Source organism: Trichoderma citrinoviride (genome assembly GCF_003025115.1).
Source record: "Trichoderma citrinoviride strain TUCIM 6016 unplaced genomic scaffold BBK36scaffold_9, whole genome shotgun sequence".
Lineage (NCBI taxonomy): Eukaryota > Fungi > Ascomycota > Sordariomycetes > Hypocreales > Hypocreaceae > Trichoderma > Trichoderma citrinoviride.
Window position 1 is genome coordinate 977768 of NW_020194717.1, and position 21509 is coordinate 999276.

The window sequence follows — 21509 nt, forward strand, 5'->3', positions numbered from 1 at the left end:
CCTTTGTTCGATGTTGAGGTCTCTGGAGATAGTCTGTATCTGCCCTGTGCGATTAAAAGGTCAGAGGATGGCCATGTATAGTAGACCAGTGGCACATATGATTGACACGCTGCACACACAACCCACCAGTATTTCTTTCTCTACCAGGTTGTCAAGACGGAAAAATCATTGCTTCGTATTTGATCTACTGTCTTCCCATACACCTCCTAATTCGTCTCATGCTTTCAAAAACCCCCTCGATGCTTCTACTCCAACGCACTCGTGACGTTTGAAAACTCGCCCTTGTCCAGCTTCGTCTGCCAAAAGATGGGATTCGTGTCGAGGAAGCCGTGCTTGACCCAGCCCGCCTCCTTGACGTGGTACAGGTTGATGTAGCCACCAGAGTAGGCGTCGCGGTGCGTCGCCGCCAGGATGCTCCTCTTGCCCAGCTCGAGCGCCTCCTCGTCGCTCATCTCGTGCCTGTACTCCGAGTCCAGCACGCCGTAGGCAAACGTCTGCCCGCTGCCCACGCAAAACAGGTTGCCCGCCAGCCGCGTGCCGTCGCTGTCGACGTAGTACAGCGCGGGCCCTTCCTCCTTGGTCACGCCCGCGCACATGGTGCCCATGCTGAGCCCCATGCCCTTGTAGCTGTAGATGAGGTTGGCCAGGATCTTGCTGGCGGCGGCGACGCTGATGCGGCGCTTGTGGCGGAGCTCGTGCAGCCGGCACTGCATGCCCAGCCACGCCAGCCAGTACTGGCAGTCCGCCGCGCCGCCCGCCATGGTGCCCAGCAGCACGCTGTTGATCTCAATCACCTTCTTGACCGTCTGCGAGGCGATCCAGTTGCCCGCCGTCGCGCGCGAGTCCGTCGCCACGATGATGCCGCCCTGGAAGCGGAAGGCCAGCGTCGTCGTGCCGTGGGCGATCTTGATGGGGCAGTCGGGGTTGGAGCGGTCGTCTGTGGCGGCGCGGAGCCAGGCAGAGGGCTGGGTTGATGGGAGGGTCAGCATTTTCCTTCTCTTCTTCTTCTATGGTGTTTTCATCCTTGCTCTCTCCTCGTTATGGATATACAGAACGACAGCCGGAGCGACAGAGCAGCTCAACAAGGAAACAGAACCCCAAACATACCTGGGCAATGGGCGGCATGGCAAAGTTGAGCGACAGGTGCGCCGCCGGGTCCATCAGCTCATGGCTAAGCTCCTCGTCCTCCAGAGGCTCATTCTGCGCATACGCCGGCCGGCTGTACTTGGCCACGAGGGAATCCATGGTGGTGATGATGGTTACGGTAGAGTTCGACCCCTCCAAGTTCAAGCTTCGTAAGCCGGGTCGGCGATCAGTCAATGCCCGCTCAGTTCTTCTCCGAGTCCTCGAGTGAGAGAGTCGATGTAGACAGTACGGCGCAGCTGCAGGTGTCGAGCTGGTGAGTTGTTGCGTATGTCGGCGGTTGGTGGTGCAGGTTGTAGCTTCAAGGCCTAAAGGACGCCCCTCGTTGGTTGTTACTACTACGGAGTATCTCAGGCAGCTTCCGTCTCGCGCGTCACTGCCGTTCTTTTCGACACAGCTCGAGCTTCTGATTGGCCACGCCTGGCGTCGAATGACTAAGCTAAGCTGTGGCCAGTTTTCTGCCTTGTTGCCTGACGGGATGGCTTACACCAAAGACGGCTCACTAGGTACCAAAGTTCAAATTATCATCAAGTCATTCACAACGCAGGAGAACATCAAACGCGGAATTCATGAGATGCTGATTAGTGGGAATATTCACAAGCACTGAAGTTAAGGTGAAATCGCTGTTCCATTGGCAGATGTGAACCTCGCCGGTCCCACACTGCCTATAGTATATACATTTGACCCCCGAATCCGTTCCCATCCCGTCGCCCCCCCGAGACTCCAAACAAATACACTGTAACGATTATAGAACTGCAACCTTGAACAGAGGAGCATGAGACCTAGAACAAACCACAAAGCGATTAAAACAGAATAACAAAGAGACAAGGCGGCCGTTGCGTTACGTCGATAGCCATTCCACAAAAAATCACAGCTCGTCCGCCGACCCCGCCGACTGTTGGCATCACCCCAGAGGCAAAAGGAGCATCATCCTCGCCAGCTGCTCAGGGATTGGGCGTTGGGTCCCTGCTCCGCGCCTCTCGCTTACTCAGGAAGCCGCGTCGCGAGAAGGACTTGGGGCTGTCGGGGTACTTATCCTCCGTAGGTTGGAAGTGGCTCTTGATGGTCACCGTACCAGTCCCGACGGCAATCTCCTTGGCAGCTCCGGAACCCGTCTCGTCGACAAAGTAGACGTGCTCTCCCAGGTAGTCATCACTGCCAAACAAGTGCTCGCCTCTAGCTTCAACTTTGAACTGTGCGTCCGGCGTGCAGCTGAACCGGAATGTCTCGTCAAAAGTCCACTGCCCACTGGAAGACTTGTGATGCTTCGTCTTGCCAACAGTCTTCTCTCTGGGTGAGATTTGGGTAATGAGAATGTACAGATCCGTCGAGTGAGGATATCCAGAAGCCCCGACGACGGTGAACGTTGCTGTTCCGGTCGGAGCCCCGAAGCCGACGGCGCTGTGCACGGACGAGCTGCCAAAGCTCCTGGTCCTGTTATGACCAGAACCCTCGGGCATCAGATGCGGAGGGTAGTCCCGGGAACTGTCGACGGCGCTGGTGGTGGGTCGGGTGCTGTTGTTGGAATTGCCGCCGCCGACGGCGAAATCGTTGCCGTTGGTGACGATGCTTGGCACCGTCGGAACTTCGACCAGCTCCGACAGCGAACCGTTCGGGTCATCCCTATCCTTCTTGCCAAGGATGCCGCGCTTCAAGAACGAGGCACCTCTGCCCACGCCGTGGCCGACAGCACCAGCCACCGCAGCACCTCCCTTGAACGGCACGCCAGCAACTCCAGTAACGATACGAGAAGTGCCGCCAAAGGTGCCCTGGAAGGTCGAGGTTCCTTGCCTGGATCGAGTGATGTAGTCGGGTCGGAACACCATTCGGAGCCTGATGCTTCCCGATTTGCCGTCCAGCGGGTAGCTCTGCTCCATCGCCTTGAAGGGCTGGAGGGTGTCCAATGGGATGATGGCTGCACCCAGGAAGTCGGGCTTGTCGGCAAAATCGTAGTCGTAGACGTTGCAGACAAAATGGGCCGCCGTCCTCGACGGCACTGTGACCTCGAAGAATTCGTTCCAAACTGGCGACAGCGTCTTCTTCTGCACCTTGGTCTTGTACACTTCCATATCATTCAACTCAAACTTGCAGTAAGGATCACTCTTGCCGTTCCTGTCTGCCGATGGCAAGTCTGTGCCGCTCAAGACGTCGACACGGAGGGTGCCCATGTTGTTGATGCTCTCGCTCGCATCCAGCTCCATCTTGAGAGGAATATACTTGAGGCTGACCTTGACCCAGCTGGACTTGCCATCATCGCTCTTGAGCTTCAACGTGGTGGGGTTGTTCTGGATAATCATTAGATGCTTGACAAGATGGCCAGGGGGGGTTGTGTTTTATCAGACTTACCAGGCATTGTTTCAACGTCTCCAGCGTATTGCCAGACAGATACGCCAGAGTGTCGTCGGCATCATCGCCCTTCTTGCGCGCCTTGATCGTCAGGCGAGAAAAGTCAAGTTCTCGGATGACGCAGTCGCCAATCTCGTCAAACTTGTGCGATTTGGTTTGCACCGTTGTAGATGTGTAAGACGGGTAAGCCATGTCGTCCACGAAAATCTCCAGGTGGCTGTCCTTTTCGGGCATTTCTGATTCCAGAAGTCTGAAGATGAGAACACCGCTCTCGTACCTGAGAAGCTCTTCGGGGCTGAGTCGAATCTTGGGCGGTCCTCTTTTCTCTACCGACATCGATGATCGCATCGATGCCGGTGAGATGGGTCGGCCATCTTCGCCTGTGCTGGCGCTCAGCTTGGCTGTATCGACTGACTTCCTAGACACATCAACCGATTTCCTGGACACGTCGAGAGAAGCTTTAGGAACGGACGGAGAGGCGGAGCTTCGTGGTCGGTCGAGAGAGGCCTTGGGTGCGTCGGCATCCTCTTCGGCATTGGCGTCCTCCGCAGCCTCTTCCTCCTCTTCTTCGGGGTCGGCAATGTTGAGGCAGGGATAGAAAGCAACAGTGTACGTCAGTGTACCCTTGGGAATGCCCTTGCCGTGAAGTTTAAGATCGCTCTCAAGTACGCGCTTCTCATCGTGCACGAGATACTCGCCGTTTTCATCCTGCTGGATGTAGTCCGCGGCAGAAACTTCGCACAGTCCGAGGGAACGATCCTTGCCAAGCTTTTCCTCATCCATTACCTCAAGCGTCAGTCTGTCCCGAGCGGAGTGGACAGGAACATAGAGGACCTCGTCCCATTCAGGATTCAGGTCGTTCTTGAAGGTGACCGTGCGCGCCTTGTCGATACCAGAAAGGAGAACTCGGACGTATGGGTCGGATTTACCAAAGGCCTCAAAGTTGCGGAGGTCGTTTGCCTTCTTGAAATGAAGCCGCATGACACCGATGGGGGTGATGTAACCGCCTGTGCCAGCGACGCCCGAAATGGCCACTGGCTTCCACTGCGCTGTCATCTTGACGCGGCCGGTCTGAGCCCCTGAGAGGTGATACCATTCTTTGCCTTGTTCCATGCATTCCAGCAAGTCGTCAAGCTTGATCTGATACTTTCCGAGAGTCAAATCAGAAGCAAGATCCCGATCATCCTTGATAGTGACGCCCAGCTTGGCCCTCTTGCGGTCCGTGATGAATATTTCCTTTGAGCCGTTGTCCCAAATGGGGTTGTTGGTTCGCTTGAGCTTCTTAGTCTGGTGAATAAGTTTACCATTGAGGAACATGACTGCGTAGGGGTTGAGAAGTCCGACGAGGCTTTTGGTGCCATCCAGATCTTTGGCCTGCTCGACGGTGAAGCGCAGGATACCCTGGTTGGAGGGAGGCGGGGGCTCGATCTTGCCGTCTTCACCTTTCTGGCCTTCAAGAACAGGGAAGAAGCGGAGGTCGCAAGAGACCACACCGCGGTTCTTGCCGGCTGCTTGCACCTCGAGGCGCTCATTCTCATACACATGCAGCTCCTCGATTCTCTCCAAGGGGAAAGATGCCACGCCCAACTCCTTGGACTTGCGGAAGCCGTTCTTGTCAAACACCTGAATGTCCAAAGTGTCGTTGAAAGAGGTCACAATGATGTAATGGGTCTCGTTCCACCGGGGGTTGGCATTGTCATCGATAGTCTTGGTTCGCGCAAGCTCCTGGCGGCGGTTAAGCGTAAGGACGGCGTAAGGATCAACGGTTCCCGCAAAGTTGTCAGTGTTCTTGAGGTTATGCGCTCCATGGAGGGTGACGACGAGCACACCGATGGCCTGGTCGACGGGCGATCCCGCAAGCATCTTGGCGACCTCGATAGGGAAGACGTGGGGAGCATACATCATGGGGGCCAGATTGCCGTGGATCTGTTCGAGGATAAACTTTTCGAGACCCGGAATGAAGTTGATGTCGAAACCAAAGTTTTCACCACCCAGGGGCTTGCAGACATAGTCAATGGTCGGCTTCTCCAGGAAGCACATTTCAATCTTTTCAATGTGGGGGAAGGGAATCTGCAGCTTGATGTTGAGTCGCATGATGCCGGAGAAGGCCATGTCCTCAACAATCACGTCGAGGCCCTTGCTGATCATGGCCTTACCAACTCGGATTTCCAGCACAACCTTGGGATTGATCTTGTTCTTGATCTGCTTCGCCGTCATGTCGGCAGTGTCGTTGGGAGTGAAGCTGAACTTCCAATCCATTCGGACAATGTCGTCTCCCACGTTCGGATACGTCTTGACATGCTCCATGCGTGGGGGCTTGGTGCCCAGCGTGAACGTCTTGAGCTTGAGGCTGTCGAGGAAGCCTGGCGTGGCGGAGCTCAGCACTTGGTCGACGGTGTTGATAATGGTCTGGGCGAGGACAGGCTGGTAGATGGGCCAGAACTTGACGAGGAACGAATTGATCCACTCCAGAGACTCATGGTCAGCCTCGAGCCTTTTGAGGGCCATCTCTCGGGTGATGTCATCACGAAAGTTGCGGCGCACTCGTCTCAGGGACGTCCGGTAGTACGTGCCGCAGATTGCCATGACCATGATGACCCAGCCGAGACCGCCGCCGAGAACCGCTACGAGCCAGGAGGCAATGCAGGCGAAGATGATGACGCCGGTGTTGTGGTACCAATCTGTTTTATCCTTGTTAGACAATAACATCGTTTCTGTTGGGCCGGTGCGACCTTACCTCCGTACAGATGATCCGGCAGCTGGCTCTCGACCCATGTAGTGTGATCAAGCAGGCTCTCGCCCTCGAGCGTGCTCTCGACGGGCCATCCAATCTGAGGAGCCCAGCCCGTCCGCGAGTACGGAACCTCTGCGTCGCCTGCGTCCCCGTTGGCAAGAGGTTGGTCTTTGCCGGCAGCATCGAGGGCGCCTTCTTTCGTCGGTTCCGGGAGCTCTTCGTCCGGCCCAGTGCCGTCGTCGACGTCGGTTGCGATGGCCGTAGCCTTGTTTCGTCGTATCTGCTGAAGCTCGGGAGGGATAGCCTGGCACGAGACGCATCGTCAGCATTTCTGCGCACTCTGCACACACAAGAGCCACCTTGGCCCAAGGGGGATATGGATATGTCATACAGCAGCAACTTGAGCCCGCTTTTCCTCTACTGAAGCATTCGGGTCGAAGATAAAGGCGGGAGCACCAGCATTCCGGGCCTGGTCGACCAAGAGCCTCTCGGCGTCGTCAGGCGATACCGCCGTCCGGGGGTCTTCGGCAGCCTCAATGGCTCCCTGCACCTTGAGCTCGCGCGCCTCCTGGGGAATCGACATGATGGCCAGCTGTAGGCGCTGTTACAGCTATTGTTCGTGTGCGCCAACTGGGCCGATTAATTGATCTGGTAGCTTTGCGATGTCGTCATTCGAAGGGCCGGTAGCTTGTTGGAGGGGCAGTGGCCAGATATGTGTCGTAGCAGCGGTATGAAAGGGGAAGAAGTTGAAGAAAGAAAAACGGCTTCTATCTATCGAGACTCTTGTCCTTTACGGTCAGCACAATTAACAAAGGCCTGCTTCAGCTGAATCGACGACCAAAGGCGAACAAAAGAAATCAAGGCTGCAAAGAAAGAGGGAGGGAAACGGAAGCAAGGCCAACGGGGAGAAAGAGGACAGCTTAGTATGATTACGCAGTGACAGAAGCGACTCCCACCTTTTGATTGTCTGGGACAAAGCCACAAGCTAATGCACGTGTGGCTCGGCAGCGAGACGACGCGCAAAGCTGAAATCAAGGACAGGGACAAGGAAGGACGAGAAGCAGTGAAGAAGTCTTGGAAAGTTGGTGCAGTGGAGCTGACGACTTGGACAGGTCGTTCGTTGTCCGTGGCGCAGAGCAAGCCTGAGGTGCCGATGCACGGCCAGGTATGTATCAGGGAACAACCAGGATCCTGTGTGTGCGTGTGCGTGTGAGTGGCACCTGTACATGTACGCATCTACGATGCCGGGGAGCATCCAGATGTATGATTTGCTGCAGTGGTGCACACACACACAAACCCGTCCGAAGACGCTCTGCTGCTATCAAATAGTACTGCTGTCCACGGGTGTCTGAGCTCAGCGCGGCGGGGATCAATATTCTCTGGCTGGTCGCACCGCAGGCTGCCGGACAGGAGCTACAGTGGAGCGAGAAGTGCTGAGCTTGGCGGCTGCGTCCCCACCGTAGCTTCGCTGGCCCTCCCCTGCTCTGCTGAAAGCGTGGCGACGACGTAATTGCAGGCAAGGGCCCGGCCAGTCAGCTCGAGCTCCCAGCCCGGCTTGAGCCCAGTCGCGGTTGGCGCCTCTTGCCAAGGGGCCGCTGCTGCAGGTGGTAGCGCCTAATGGTAAGAGCAGTTGGAGGGGGGTGTCGTGCTCTAGAGCCTTCTCGGGGCCCCGTGCAGTGGATGCAGGCGGCGGTGGTTAGCGCTATCTCGCCCACTACTAGTAGTTAGACAGCAGCTGGAGGTGGAAGCTCGGCAACAGGAGGCCTCGACCCGACGTCAATCCCACCGAACAAGGATTGATTGATTGCAGACAACATTGTGAATGATTCTACCATGCACATATGAGAAGGAGACATTCAAGTGAGCCATTGGGCGCTTACTGCATTAAGAAAAGAACTCGTTTGCTTCCACATCCACCGTTGGGTTCGGCTGCGTGACGAAGCACTTGCATTGAACACGCACCACGCACACGCAGACACTTTGATACCATACCTTACGTTGAGATCACAGCAGACGACAAACTGTGACGATGCAAAGAGAGGAGAGAGAGAGAGAGAGGAAAAGAGAGACGTGATTGCGGGCATTGATGCCGAGTGAATGAAATTGGCCGTCATCTCATCAGGCCGTGCAAAAAAAAGGGATGCTTAAATTTGGGGTGCCACAGCTTTGCTTGTCCACCGTCCCGTCCGTCCGGTGGTGATGGCTGCTTGCAGAAACTTTGTGGCAACCCTTTTGGAAAAGCAAAGTCCGGAAATCGTTTCTTTGTGGAGCGACAATTCGGTGGGTGAGTGAGTGAAATTCAAGTTGCTCATTTCGGATCGAAATATCCGCGGGTCTGGCAGAAGCACTAGAAGTTTTTGTTTGTGGAGACGGGACTCGGCAACAATCTTTTGTTTTCAGTCAATGTGAGAGACGATTTGACGATATTGAAGTCGGAGGGGTTTGGAGGCGATGAGATGCCGAGGTAGTGATGAACAACAACAACGACAACCACCACGACGTAACAAACACACGTTTTCCAAACTTCCATCACAAACACCGCATCAACCGGGTTTGCCATGCATGAGATATCAAAATTAAATCAAAGATGTCCAGCCTTTCCATCAAAGACGCAACAAAACAGGGATCCCGCAGCTCTTCACTACATGTATGTAGTACCCGTATAAACCACACCCCGGCCTAGCGTCTTTCCCTGCCCCGATCGCTCGGGCTCAAACAGAACATTGAAGATCCTCGTCATCTCGCTCAGCGATCTGCAACGAAATGAAGTCATGGAAGAGGAGGAAAAACGGCCTTCTCCATATCCTTCCACACATTCAAAATTTTCATCTGCCCTTTCCCTCATCATCAAGGAGTGGTGGCACATGAAAGCACACAAAGTCGGAGAGAGTTTTGTGGTGATGCGTAACCGCTGATAAAACCACCTGTTTCAGATGTGTCAAGACGAAAGATATTAGCCCGGGCAATCACAAACTAGCTTCATCTACAAAAGCAGAAACTACGATGCCGTTGGTCGGGGCTGCGGGGTAAAAGCTTCAAAAACCGGGTGCGGCTGTGAGACATGAAGAAGCCTGGTTTTCATCAACCGCAATATAGCTGTGGTATCACAACATGACCCTATCACACACGCAAGCATTTTTACAAGTCATGGCCGTACTGGAAGAAGAGAGTCTGTCTGTATATTGATTTCAACGCTACCATCCGTTTGTTAACTCGTTAGATTCGTTCCAACTAGACAAAGGCTGTCAAGCGCCGACAGCCTCGTCGGGCCCCAGAGTCGACACGCTGTACGAAATAAGTGATATCATCAAAGGAGGGAAACCTGGTATATGCCTGGGCAGGTAGGCTGTAGAAAATCTTTCAAAATGTGACTCCAAGTTCGCCAAATACTCCAATATGCAAAGGACCGGATCTGTAAAAAAGAGCATTCGAACAAAAAGAGGCCGTCGGCTGGCCGTTCCTCCCGTCTTCCCATCTAATACCCGAAACCGTCGTGTTGATGCACAGGGCATCGTCCCGGATGATTGACAAACCAGGCTGAAATACAGGATCGGTGGAACCGGCAAAGGCACTCAAGTCTTGCCATGGGAATTCCAACGGTAAACTCCTCCAAGCAAATGGTACACTCTGCGTCGTCAATGCAGTCTTTTTCCGTGGCGGCATATGTGTACATGCCGGTGCGTCTAGGAGGGGGCGGTGGTGTATTGCCATCTGCTGCTACACGAGGGCTACCGTACGTGCTGTGCGATTGGATGCAGGCCGTGATGTGCGACTCCCGCAGAGCCTCGAAATTGGGCAGCTCCCGTGATGGAAGCTCCAAATGGCAGATGGGGCATTCATCCTCTTCTGGAATCTGGGGAGGAGGGGGCAACGCGCGCTGTCGGGAAGATGAGCCGCCAGACTCCCCTGTGAAACGACGTCGGTGAATGTGATGCTGGTTCGGCATGGAAAAGGGGGATGGTCCGGCCGCCATTAGCCGATTGATGGACGCCACTTCGTAGTTGGCACTGCTGCGCCTTCGTGAAGAGGAAGAAGACGACGAAGCACCACCTGCTCTTTGTGCGGATGGGTCCTGGAACTGCATGTCAGATATTACGGTTCGTTTCTGCGGTGGAACGAGTTGCTCTTTTTCCTTACCATGGTGATGCTCCTCGTCCTAGAGGTATAGAATTGGTGGGGATCATTGCTCTGACCGGCTGAGAAGACTCCTCCGTATCGATTCGTAGCAGGTGAAGTAGGATAGCCGCCGCCCATACTGGCCCGAGACCTGCGCCGCGATGCACGCGGAGATAGAGCTGGAGAATCTGGACTTTGGGGGGGCGCAGTGTTGGGATCCGGGACGCAAGGGTTGCAGAGGCGCACCCGCTCACCCCCCGAGAGCCCATTCACATCAACATAGCCCCCGCCGGTGCTGTCGTAGAGCAGTGCCGGGGGCAGTGGCACCTCCGTGCCTGGCGCTCGAACAATGAACTGGTGCGGAATGATGATTCTATGGGGAGAGCAAGAGTTGCAAACAACTCTGCCGCACTTTCTGTTTGCCTGTCAGCAAGCCACGCCATCTTCCCCAAGACTTTTTGCCCGTTTCATGAGCCAGCAATCATAATCATACCTGCAATGATGTTTGCGCACAAAGATACTAAACTGAGTGCGGCAGATGGGGCAGTATGTGACCTCGGCATCTGGCTGCCACCTAGGAAGAACGACCGCCGACTCTGTGCGCTCCAGATCCCGATCTCGGTCTCGCTCACGTTCGCGCTCTCGCTCGGGCGGTCCAAACAAGGTCTCGAGCAGGCCGCTCTGGTTCGTATCGTTGCCATAGACGGCGGAGAGCTGATCTCGCGCAGACATTCTAGGCGAGCTGCTCTCTGACAAATCACCAGCCGAAGCGCTAGCAGTATATGCCCGACCGCCCTGCTCGGAAGACTCGCCCCAGCCGTTGCCACCAAAATCGTCGCTGGATCGCAAGTCGATGCTTCTCGAAGGTACGCGGGTGCGGATCGGCAGAGACGAGAATCTAGAAGGAGAGGACACTGGGTTCGCCGGCACAGAACTTGTCGAGCTCCCTCCCTCCCTCTCGGCCGCGAGCCCAGACGATATGCCCGACAGCGGCACGGTAGGATCGGAAGCGGGAGTATCGTCACTCTGTTGCGGCTCGGCCGTCGTAGCGTCGTGATGTAATGCTGGAGGATCGTCTGACGAAGTCCGAGGAGAGACGTTATCCTGTCGGGACTCTTCTGTCGTCTCGGCAGTAGTCTCACTCGCAACTTGAGCGCTGGGTCCGGCAGTGTCATCGATGGAAAGCCGCCTCTCAACGGTGTGAGAGGGGCAGTCAAAGTACCGCTGACATTCCTGGTCGTAAAACTCGGCTGTCTTCCAGCGACAGGAGGGGAAGCCGTGGGCAGGTGCTTCTTCGTCGCTCGAGTACGGCGAGTCCAGCATCGCATCTGCACTGACGCTCGCCTCCCTTGCATCCCCGGGCGCCAGGGTGCTCGGTCCACCGTGCGGGCTGGCCATGGCGAGGATGTTCCTTGTGCAGACAAACGGCGCTCGTCAAGCAAAAGGGCAGAGGAGGTGATGAAGATGACCGGCGACGCCGAGTCAAAAAGTTCGGAACGAGGAACGAGGGATAATAAAGCGTGGATGTGGGCGGGAGGCTGATGGCTGATGGCTGATATAAAGCTCAAGCCCCTCAACTCTTTCACCTGGCCTGACTCAAGCGCGAGGCAGAGAAACTGAGCGATGATGCACACGGTACCACGCCGGCTGAGGGCGCTCAAGTCATGTTCAAGCGCCCGACCTGCTGAGGTATGAAGGAGGCGGCCGCGGCGAGGCAGCAGGAAATCAGACGCAGACACGGGGCATGGAATCACGACGCTGGAACCCCCCTTGGTTGAGGTTGAGACACGCGATCACTTATCGCTGCAGCGGGCTGAAGCTTATCGAGAGGGTGGCGCCCGCGACGCTTAGTCACTGCAGGATGCGCCCACCTGACGCTGTTGTGCGATGCTGGTTGGAGCGAGGCTGGATGATCATGTTTGGTGCAATGCAATGCTGCGGTTCTTGGGGGTAAACGAGAGGGATGTCTTGAGCCTGGTAATATCTCTTCAGTTCAGCCTTCATCTCTTTTTTTCATATATTCTACTACCGCGCTCTTATTACGACGATGCTAGCATCAGTCTAGCGTGGTGTACTGGACGTTTAAGCTTCTGCGAAAGCAGACCAACCAAAGCCGCTTCGTATTAATACCGTTTGACTCTTCTGGATGGACATCTCGCTTAAGCCAGCTCCTTAATGAGACCACCAATGGCCCTCGTCTACGATAATCTTAAAAAACAGAGATTATTCGCCCACCTCGCGATCATTGTCCCAGTGGACAAAGGAGACGACTCGCCAATTCCACGAATTATGCCTGATTTGCTTTCCCCAGAAATACAGCGGGATCCACATGATGAGGATGGCCCCCGCAATTCCCGCCATGGCTCCAAAGGCGTCTACATAGCCGGCGGTGTTGATCCATGGGTTTGTCTCGAAGGAGAGGAAGAAGGCGAATAGAGCTATGCTCTTTGTTAGACAGTTGGAGGACACGATGGAGAGAGACAACTCACCTTTGAAGCCGGTGACTGCCAGCGTTATCTCGCCCGCAACGGGCCGGTATGAATCAATGACGTACACGACGCAGATTGTGTTGGCCTGCGTGATGGAGAAATTGACTGTGTGTGTTTCATGGGTTAGCTGATGATGATACGATGATATGCAGGAAGCCGAGCGTGGCGGGAGCAGCTGGTTCTTACGGAGACCGATTCCTATGGTGGGACATATCCAATGGAGCTTGTACTGGACGCCGGCGCCATAGAGGAGCAGAGCCAGGGGAGTCGTGATGACAGAGATCATGACGGCCGGAAGCCGCATCTCGGGTTCGCGGATACCATCGTTTCGCTTTGTCAGGATGTCTGCCACTTTGTCTCCCAGATAACCCCCTGCCGGCAGTCCTAGGATAGAGCCAATGACGCCGGCAATGTAGCAGAGCCCAACCTGCCAGGATGCAAACCCATACGTTACGTTGAAGGCCGAGGCCGAGTTGGACGAGACGGCCACTAGAAACCCAATTGTGACTGATAATGCGAGGGCAGACCAGAGCACCGGCGGGAGGATGATGAGGCCAAAGGGGCGAATCATCATCTTGAAGAGGTTCTCGCTTGTGCCCGCAACCTTGAATACCAACAGCGACTCGACATAGCTCAACTTCTTCAGGGAAGTCTGCCCCTCTTGAGCCGTGCTAATTGTAGCCGCGTCATTGGTCACGTCCAAGGCGAGCGAAGCATCCTCATCTGTCCGGGAGTAGCTGGTCTCAGGCACGGTAAAGAGCAGTGCAAGAAGGACAAAACCGACCAGAGCAGTGCCGGCCTGGTAGATGGTCCGCCAGCTATTGTTAATGGTAATGAGGCCCGAGATGACCAACCCTCCCGAGGCGCCGACGGACAGAAAGCAGGTGTACGCAGACATGATTCTGCCTCTTTCGTGCAGAAAGAAGACGTCGGCAATGGTGATGGGCGCAAGCGTCTCTGCCGCGCCAGACCCGAAGCCCATGAGGATCCTGCCTGCGAGATACCTGGCGTACGACTTCTCGAAGATGAGCCATACCGCCGTGGCAAAGTAAATGGCGAAGCTTAAGATGTACACCGGCCGCCGGCCCCATTTGTTGGCCGCGGGCACCCAGACGATGTTGCCGACCCCCATGAGCAGAGACGTAGTGGTGAAGAAGTACGCCGTCTTTGGAATGGCCTCGGTGTAGAATGTGCCGTCAGTCAGGGAGTCCGGGAAGAAGTCCGCAGCCGTCGCTGGCACCGCAATGGCTGGCCCGGCGGCGAGGAAGTTGCACACGGCCATTGCCAAGCAGAGAACCCCGGCGACGTAGTACTTGCGCCATGTTGACCTGGCAGATGGTGACGCAGAGATCGTGAGCCGTAGAACGGGATACGTTGACGTGGATGCCGTGAAGATGAAACAGAGAAGGAGACCTAGTACTTACCAGTTCAACGGGTCGTTGGGGTCGGAGGATGGCGTGGGAACGAGAATCACGGCATTCGTCTCGGGATGGACGAGACGCAGATTGCCGAGAGTTCTCTTGCGCGTCTTCTCCTTGAACGACTCCTCGGCTTGCGGATCCAGCGCGGGGGCAATTACATCGTCTTGGACGGCCATGGCTGAGGGCACGAAACGGGGTGAGAGGCGACGGCTCCTCGAACGGCTCCCGAGGGCATGGAGACTGGAAGAGAGATTGGACTCGGTGTCATGGGCCAGGCATCTTTTAGAGCTGTTGCCAAGCCTGGATCAGGGATCTTGATGAGAAGATGTCATGTCCCAGGAGCACCCCGGATATACTTGTAATGCACGATGCCAAGTCGTACTACTAGCTGGCGTGAGGTGGCATTTGTATGGTTGAGCTGGCTCCGAAGCAGACAAAATGCATCTGTATGAAGCAACCTTGAAATTTCGTACAGCCAGGTATTTAGGTACTTGTAGTGGAACATGGATCAGGGCACGAGGGGCGCATCTCAGGGGTTGCGGGCCGCGGACGGCCCACAGCACAGACAGGCGGAACTTGCCATATGAGGTCTGGTGCCAGATATATACTAATTGGAGAGGCGGCTGCAGTTGAACGAACTGAGACCTGCGAATAACCTCGTCTGCGCCCTCTGATGAATGAAACAGATTTAAGGTGTTGACAAAGACTCCACCGACGGCACATTTGACCAGGGCGAAGACGGGGAAGAGAGAAAATTACATTGGCGCCATTCTTAGCTCTCGACCATGTGCCGGGGAGGGAAATGGGCGATGGGTAAAGACAGTGGAACGCCGTGGGCTTTTCATTTCAGTTGAATGCTCCAGAGTGACTACATAGGCGCCGGGTGCCTCCTAGTGGGCTGGAAAGGGGGCCATCGTCTTTGGTTCAATGGGGGATAAGCCGGGTAAAGCAAGATGCCGGGAGCAGTGCGTGTGGACATCCTTGGCGTCTAACGGTTGAGAAGTCGTTGGTTGGCAGCAGCCGTTTCAGCATCCCTGCGCTCACATTGTCTTTGCAGATTTGCTATTTCGGGAGATGCGACGGCAGTGGTAGCTGTATGTATGCTACCAACCTGCCGGGTTTCTAGTTCTGGACTCCTAGGATGATCTGATTAGATGTGATCAATGCCATGATCTTGGAGGACCATGCAGACTCGGCCATACACTCTGGTTGGCTCATCCTACACATTATACCTACACACAGGCTAGTACTGCTCAGCGCCACGAATACCGAAGCAACTCCAGAAGGCGGATATTATGCTGCATGCACCGGGCATCTCCGGCTACCAGGTACTGCTACTAGCTGAACACGAGCACACTCCGGCCAGGCTGCATGTCACTTGCGCCGGGGCTGCTGTCATCTAACGGTCCGCTGGTGGCGACTCCAGGAAGCCATGTTGGCCATCTAACCATTCTAAGCCTCCCAGAGTCTGCCAGCCCGCATGTACTCGTACCTCGACCCGAATCCTGGGAAACTGACGTTCAGAGGATATGTCTTCCAGGGCAGTGTTTGTGTTGTTCGTGGACGCGTCAACGGCCCCAGATGAAAGCTGGAGCCCTTCAGTGCCTCAGCAGAGCCGCCGCCAATCAGCCGTTAGGTCTGTACCCTGTTCGAGCCTCAGCAGCAGTGATCGGCCCCCACGGAACAGAAACCCTCGTCGGCCACAGAGACTGGAAACAGCCAGCTCCGGCCTCAGCCCCGGCTGTCACGCAACCCACGCTCGTCTCGATTCGTAGCAATGTCTCGATCTGCCGCCGGTGAGCAAGGACGCCTCTCTCACCTGGCACGGCATATGCAGCATAGGTACTGTAGACACATGCACTGGCAAGCATCTTGCGCATGGCCATTGGCGGAGGTACGAGGTTTCGAGGGTTGAGGCTCAAGTGCTCGAGGTCGAATACCTTACGTCAAGGTTGTAGCAGGAGTACCGGCTCTTGCCCGTCAAGTGCTGCGTGGCCGCGTGGCGGCACCGCCTTCCGTACCGCTAACAGCGGTTGAGCGGCTGGACAACCCGCCCGCTGAAACCCGGCTTGTACTGCTTTGTAGGTACGCGTACTGGCCCAAAACCTCGTCCAACCACCACCACGAACCACGATCCGTCCACCCATTTCATGCAAAACCTCGCGCATAACATGCCCTCGCACACACACAGTCTCGACTAACACCCGCACGGCATCCTGCTGAGATCATGCCAAGCCTCGTCTAGCCCATCAACCCGCCCCGACCCTCCACGCGACGCCTCGGCCACGGCGTCTAGCACCAGTGGAGCGCCAGTGTAGCGCCATCTGCCTCTCGGTAGCTCTGATCGGCTTCTGCTGGACAGCATCTCAGATCCTCTGCTACTATACAGTATTGCTTGTCCCAGCTCACTCAGCCTTACCGGCAGCGGCTCAGCTATTTGCTCCGTCCCCATCTCAGAACCCGCCGGGGCCCTTTGCCCTTTCCGCTTTGACGTACCACATACATCCATCAGCCCGAGGCGGCGCCCTCTGTCCACATCCTTTCAAAGTACTCGCCCCGCGAGGCTGTCCTCTCGTCTTGCAACGGCCTTGATGTGGTTTTAAACCCTTGCCAGCCAGACGAACCGGGAGCTGTCGGGGCCTCCGCCGCTCCGTAGCCAGTACGCAATGGCCGGGCCATCTCTATCACATATCCTCGATCCCATGGGTCCGGGCAGCGATCCTCGCCCGCCGCCTGTGCCTGCGTCCGCGCCTGCACCTGCATCAGCACCAGCGCCAGCGCCTGTCTCTGTCCTTGCGCCTACGAGCATGTCTGTGCCTCTGTCTGTGCCTGATTCTGCGCCCGTCTCTGCGCCTCTTCCGCCCTTCCCGCTGGCACAGCAACCTGTCGTGGGCCCTGATGCTGCCGCTACAAGTACGGATGCCTCCGCGCCGCCGTCGACTCGTGCCGGGAGTAGGGCTCAGAGTCGCATCGCCATGCAGGCTATACCATCGCCAACCTCGCCTCCTGGTGCTATCACCACGACTGCCACTGCTGGTACCACGGCTCGTGCCTCTGCCGAGCCAGGATCTGCGTCGTCGCGGAAGAGCCATCAGACAAGCAATCCGTATGCGTGCCGCGACTGTGGGCGAACCTATTCGAGGCCAGAGCACCTTGTTAGACACGTCCAGACTCACACTCTAGGCCGCCGCTTTGCCTGCGATATATGTAAAAAGTCGTTCGCGCGGAAGGATCTGCTGAGGCGCCATGTCACCAACCATGAGAACGACTCGCCCAAGAAGCGTCAACGGCTGATTTCGTCGCCAAACTCCAGCCGTGTGACCCAGGCCTGCCGTCCTTGCGCCGCTGCTCGCGTAAAATGCGACGAGTCGAAGCCGTGTAGGCGCTGCGTCAGCCGTAACCTGCCATGTTCTTCATACGAACCGAGCACGTCCGGTTCCCTTGTCCACCTTCCAGCGAGCGGACAAGATGCCACGGAGATACGCCCAAGCGGCGAGGCTTCTCCAGCATTCGCAGACTCTAAGCCTGCGCCTCAGAGCGCAATTGCGAGTGCTTCTACACACTTCGTCCGCGACCACACGGCCAGCAAGAGCAGCCCCCTGTCACAGGGTACTTCATCAAGGCAAGATGACAGCCAGTTGGCCACTCCGGATACCGGTGCAGATCAAGGTATGTCTTACGATTGATCGTTTGGGAGAATGACCGCTGAACTACTGTGGAGTGTTATATGCTGGTTTTTTCACAGTCGTGTTAGGGGCGCCAAGAACTGACAGCAATCCCCCTTTCTAGGTAGTACTACAACAAGTACTCACGGCCTTGCTCAACCAAACGATGCTTCCTCCAGAGCTGCCTCTGGTCCTATGGAGTTGAGCAACATCCCATTCTTCGACTTTTTGCGTGATGTCCTTTACCAGCAGCCAGTGGATCTGTCACGGGGACACGAGTCTCAAGGTCCCGCTGTGCTGGACTTCTGCGATGACTTGGACATGGACCTGACGGACATGGACTTTGGTCTCCTGGATCACTGGAACCTGGACCTGAATGACGGCAGCACCATAGCGAGCCAGGCTACCCAAAACTCGACGGAAATGTCCCAGATGCGCCAGAATCTTGCCAACGTCTGGGGGGAGCTGCCCTGGAAGTGGGATCCTACCACCAAGGACAGCGCCTACACTGAGCAAGGCAACATTCCCATCGCTGCCAACGACATCTCCAACGCTCAGTACCAAGAGACCAAGAAACAACTGGAGCGAGTGGTGGATCAGAAGCTCAACCTTTCCAGCCGCGACCAGATCCTGGCCATTGTACTGAAGACGTGCCGCGATGCCTCCATGGCCAGCAGAGTGGCTGCCTCCTTTCCGACGGTGGACGTGATGGATACCATGGTTCAGGCCTTTTTGGCAGCTCATGTACGCCAAGTCTCGACATGGATACACTACCCGACTCTCAAGCTGAACTCGGTGTGGCCTGAATGGATTGGGAATGCGGTGGCTGCCGGTGCGGTGTTAATGCCGGCTCCGACTCTGCGTAAGTTTGGATTCGCCATTCAAGAGGCAGTTCGTAAGTATTTTGGCCGCCTTCCCTCTTCGAACACACCAGTCATGGTGTTCACGTACGAGACATGTGCTAACGCCGGGTCAGGAATCACAATACCTGCGCGGGTAAGATACAAAACAGCCAGCATATGCCGTTCGCATCGTCCCATGGCTTACCTCTAACTCTGGTTGCAGTTTGAAGAGAACAACACCGCCATCCAGAACCTCAGTCTTGTCCAGTCCCTCATTCTCGGGCAAGATCTTGGCCTGTGGAGTGGTAACCGCAGGAAAATGGAGATTGCCGAGTGTCATTTGGTGATTCCGGTAACGGTAAGAGAACCAGAGCTCCCCATGTCCTATGGCATACGTACATTTACTGAGTGCTTCTAGATGATGAGATATCGTCGAATGTTCCAGCGATGCATGTACCCTGCCATCACAGTGAGTGCATCCGACGAGGGCGACGTACTGGAGCAGAAGTGGTTGGCCTGGGCGGCCGCAGAGCAATGGAAGAGGTCAGTCTTTGATGGAAAGACGGTGTCTGATTCTCAACGAATGCATACTTACACAAACGAGCAGGCTTGTATTCCATTGTTACATCCGCGAAGCTCAGATATCCATGACGGCATTGACGAATCCCTGTATGTCATACGCCGAGCTGACGCTCCCTCTGCCGGAACGAAAGGCCCTATGGACTGCGAAGTCGGCCTCGGAGTGGAAAGCTGTGTATCTGGCCGGAGCAGCTGGACAAAACACGAGGGTGCCTTCGCTTGCCGAAGTGGTCAGGAACACGCGCCGATTAGTTGAGGACAGCGCGCGCATCGACGTGCAGCTATCCGTATCCGTCTTACTCCACGGCTTCTGGTCATTGATTCTGGAATACTGTCAGCTAAGCGTGATACACCAATTTCGCAGCTACTCGAAAGAAGGGTCCAACGCCTTGCTTAGTTCGCGACGCGAGGAGCTCACGAGAGAGCTGCAGGCCTTTCAGTTCGTCGTGTCAGAGCTAGAAGGCATCTCTCCTCAAGAGCAGGTGGTCCTGTATCTGCTCATGATGCACCTTCACGTGTCCCTGGACGACCTGCAGATCTTCTCCGGCAAGCAAGGAGAGGAAGAGGCCCGCCGCATGTATCCCATTCTGCAGCAGTGGACAGCCAGCCCCGAGTCCTGGTACGCAGTCTGGTGCGCGGGACAGGTTCTACGATATGCCAAGCTCTTCCCTCCCGGCACGCTGAAGGACTTTTACGCCATTGCAGTTCATCACGCCGCGCTCGCGTTGTGGACCTACGGCGTCGTGTCACGGGCCAGCCAACAACAGGATATGCCGTCGCAGTATGATTACGATCCCATGTATCTGGACGACGGTGGTGATGCCACCTCGATCCGGCAGTTTTTGAGTTTTGGTCAGGGAAGGCCACTGATCCAGGGACTGGCTGGATCAAGCTCTGGTGCTGCGCCGGGCGACGCGTCTGTGTACGATCCTCGTGCCTGCATGGACATTGCCCAGGAGATTTTGCAGGCCAACTTCAGGAGGCCGCAGGATGCCCTTCCGCCTCTTGTCGAAAATCTTTGCCAGCTGATTAAACAGCTTGGAAACGCAGCCTGGGCGGTTGGGCTTGGGTAGCCGAAACTTTTTCAGCCTTTTGTTTTCGATTTCTCTTTGTTTTCCTCTGCACTGGTTAGGAGAGGGAGACTTGTGTTTCAAGGGATTTCCGCCGTGCGAGGTAGGCCATGGATGATGCATCATTACAAGCATATGATACCCGGGCGTGGGATACTTGCGTACATGAACATTTTCTGGCAGTGTAAGGGCACTATGTATGGACTGTATATTATCCAGATGGCATGTGGATGGATGGATGGATTACACGCCATTTCAAATACACACGGTTTCATCTGCCCCTTTGGCATTGATCGAATGTGGCTGCGGGCGAGTGTGCAAACGATTGGACACCAGCTACTCAATCGAAAAGAAGCCACGTGCAAGCCTGGAGAGGTTCGGAATCGTAGTAGTAGTACTTTGTAGGCACTCCAACAAGGTCCATGGACTGGAACTAACATGCCGTGACTTTGGATTCTACCGGTAAGCTGGCTGGGCTGGTGGCATCACAAAGCACTAAAGCCACAAATGGAACAAGCGTCAAAGGATGAATTGCTTGGTCCTGAGATCTCATACATCTGACAGCAGCAGAGGGAAAAGAGAGAGAGAGAGGATTGGTCATCTGCGGCCATGTTGTTGCCGGGGGGGTAGGAAGTGGGTGTGTCCTTTTTTGCATGTGCTTTCCCGCTATTTTTTTCTCCTTCTGCCGCGATTGATCCATGACTTGACCAGTTATCATTCCATTCTTTATGCTTCTGCATATGTTTTTCTTCTTCTTCTTGATTCATTTCAATTGTTAAAGTCTCTTGATTGAATTCCGTCCTGGTGGTGCGTGAGAGAGAGAGAGGCGATTTGGGCGTTTTGGCCGCTTACATACCTTTCCCCTACTAACCCCACGCTGAGCTGCGTGTCGTCTGTGTCTACTGCCTACCTACATCGTTGTTTCATCTCACACCCTCAACTCACCTACAGCCACAATAAAACACCATCTCTCTCCGTCTCCTCTCTGTCATCCAATTCCGGATTTACCCTGCCCATATCACAGCAAAGCCCCTCATCCCAAAGCCCTCAAGACAAAAGGCACACCCACACACTCTCGCTACATGTGAAGCTTCACGCAACAAC

The 21509-nt window shown here is 55.5% G+C and overlaps 5 protein-coding genes across 5 annotated transcripts in view; 1 reads left to right on the forward strand and 4 right to left on the reverse strand.

Annotated features, from left to right (window-relative positions):
- Window positions 1-170: 170 nt before the first annotated feature.
- Window positions 171-1246, reverse strand: BBK36DRAFT_1135716 (proteasome catalytic subunit 3; the record flags this gene model as incomplete). Its single annotated transcript, XM_024892736.1, has 2 exons — window positions 171-965; window positions 1108-1246. Coding segments are annotated over 2 exons (859 nt in total), but the record flags the coding sequence as incomplete, so codon positions are not given.
- Window positions 1247-2060: 814 nt separating this feature from the next.
- On the reverse strand, window positions 2061-6952 carry BBK36DRAFT_1135717 (tricalbin). Its single transcript, XM_024892737.1, has 4 exons — window positions 6615-6952; window positions 6227-6527; window positions 3490-6170; window positions 2061-3428 (listed from the first exon to the last, which is right to left on the reverse strand). Exons 1-4 carry the CDS (start codon window positions 6804-6806, stop codon window positions 2088-2090), a joined length of 4515 nt encoding a protein of 1504 aa, XP_024748608.1. The 5' UTR covers window positions 6807-6952; the 3' UTR covers window positions 2061-2087.
- Window positions 6953-9481: 2529 nt separating this feature from the next.
- Window positions 9482-12102, reverse strand: BBK36DRAFT_1135719 (FYVE-domain-containing protein). Its single transcript, XM_024892738.1, has 5 exons — window positions 11853-12102; window positions 11795-11820; window positions 10833-11747; window positions 10361-10754; window positions 9482-10295 (listed from the first exon to the last, which is right to left on the reverse strand). Exons 3-5 carry the CDS (start codon window positions 11735-11737, stop codon window positions 9699-9701), a joined length of 1896 nt encoding a protein of 631 aa, XP_024748609.1. The 5' UTR covers window positions 11738-11747; window positions 11795-11820; window positions 11853-12102; the 3' UTR covers window positions 9482-9698.
- Window positions 12103-12562: 460 nt separating this feature from the next.
- On the reverse strand, window positions 12563-14425 carry BBK36DRAFT_1170032 (MFS general substrate transporter; the record flags this gene model as incomplete). Its single annotated transcript, XM_024895401.1, has 4 exons — window positions 12563-12777; window positions 12829-12933; window positions 13015-14156; window positions 14253-14425. The coding sequence occupies 4 exons, from the start codon at window positions 14423-14425 to the stop codon at window positions 12563-12565; spliced, it is 1635 nt and encodes a 544-aa protein (XP_024748610.1).
- A 2799-nt stretch (window positions 14426-17224) lies between these two features.
- The window catches only part of BBK36DRAFT_1122226 (hypothetical protein), a gene marked incomplete at both ends in the record, with an annotated part of 5832 nt that continues 1547 nt past the window's right edge, over window positions 17225-21509 (forward strand). The window contains 7 exons of the mRNA XM_024890925.1: window positions 17225-17815; window positions 18023-18809; window positions 18891-18910; window positions 18980-19114; window positions 19175-19299; window positions 19361-20404; window positions 20781-20796. Coding sequence (XP_024748611.1) covers window positions 17225-17815; window positions 18023-18809; window positions 18891-18910; window positions 18980-19114; window positions 19175-19299; window positions 19361-20404; window positions 20781-20796 — 2718 coding nt within the window. The remainder of the gene's footprint in view (window positions 17816-18022; window positions 18810-18890; window positions 18911-18979; window positions 19115-19174; window positions 19300-19360; window positions 20405-20780; window positions 20797-21509) is intronic.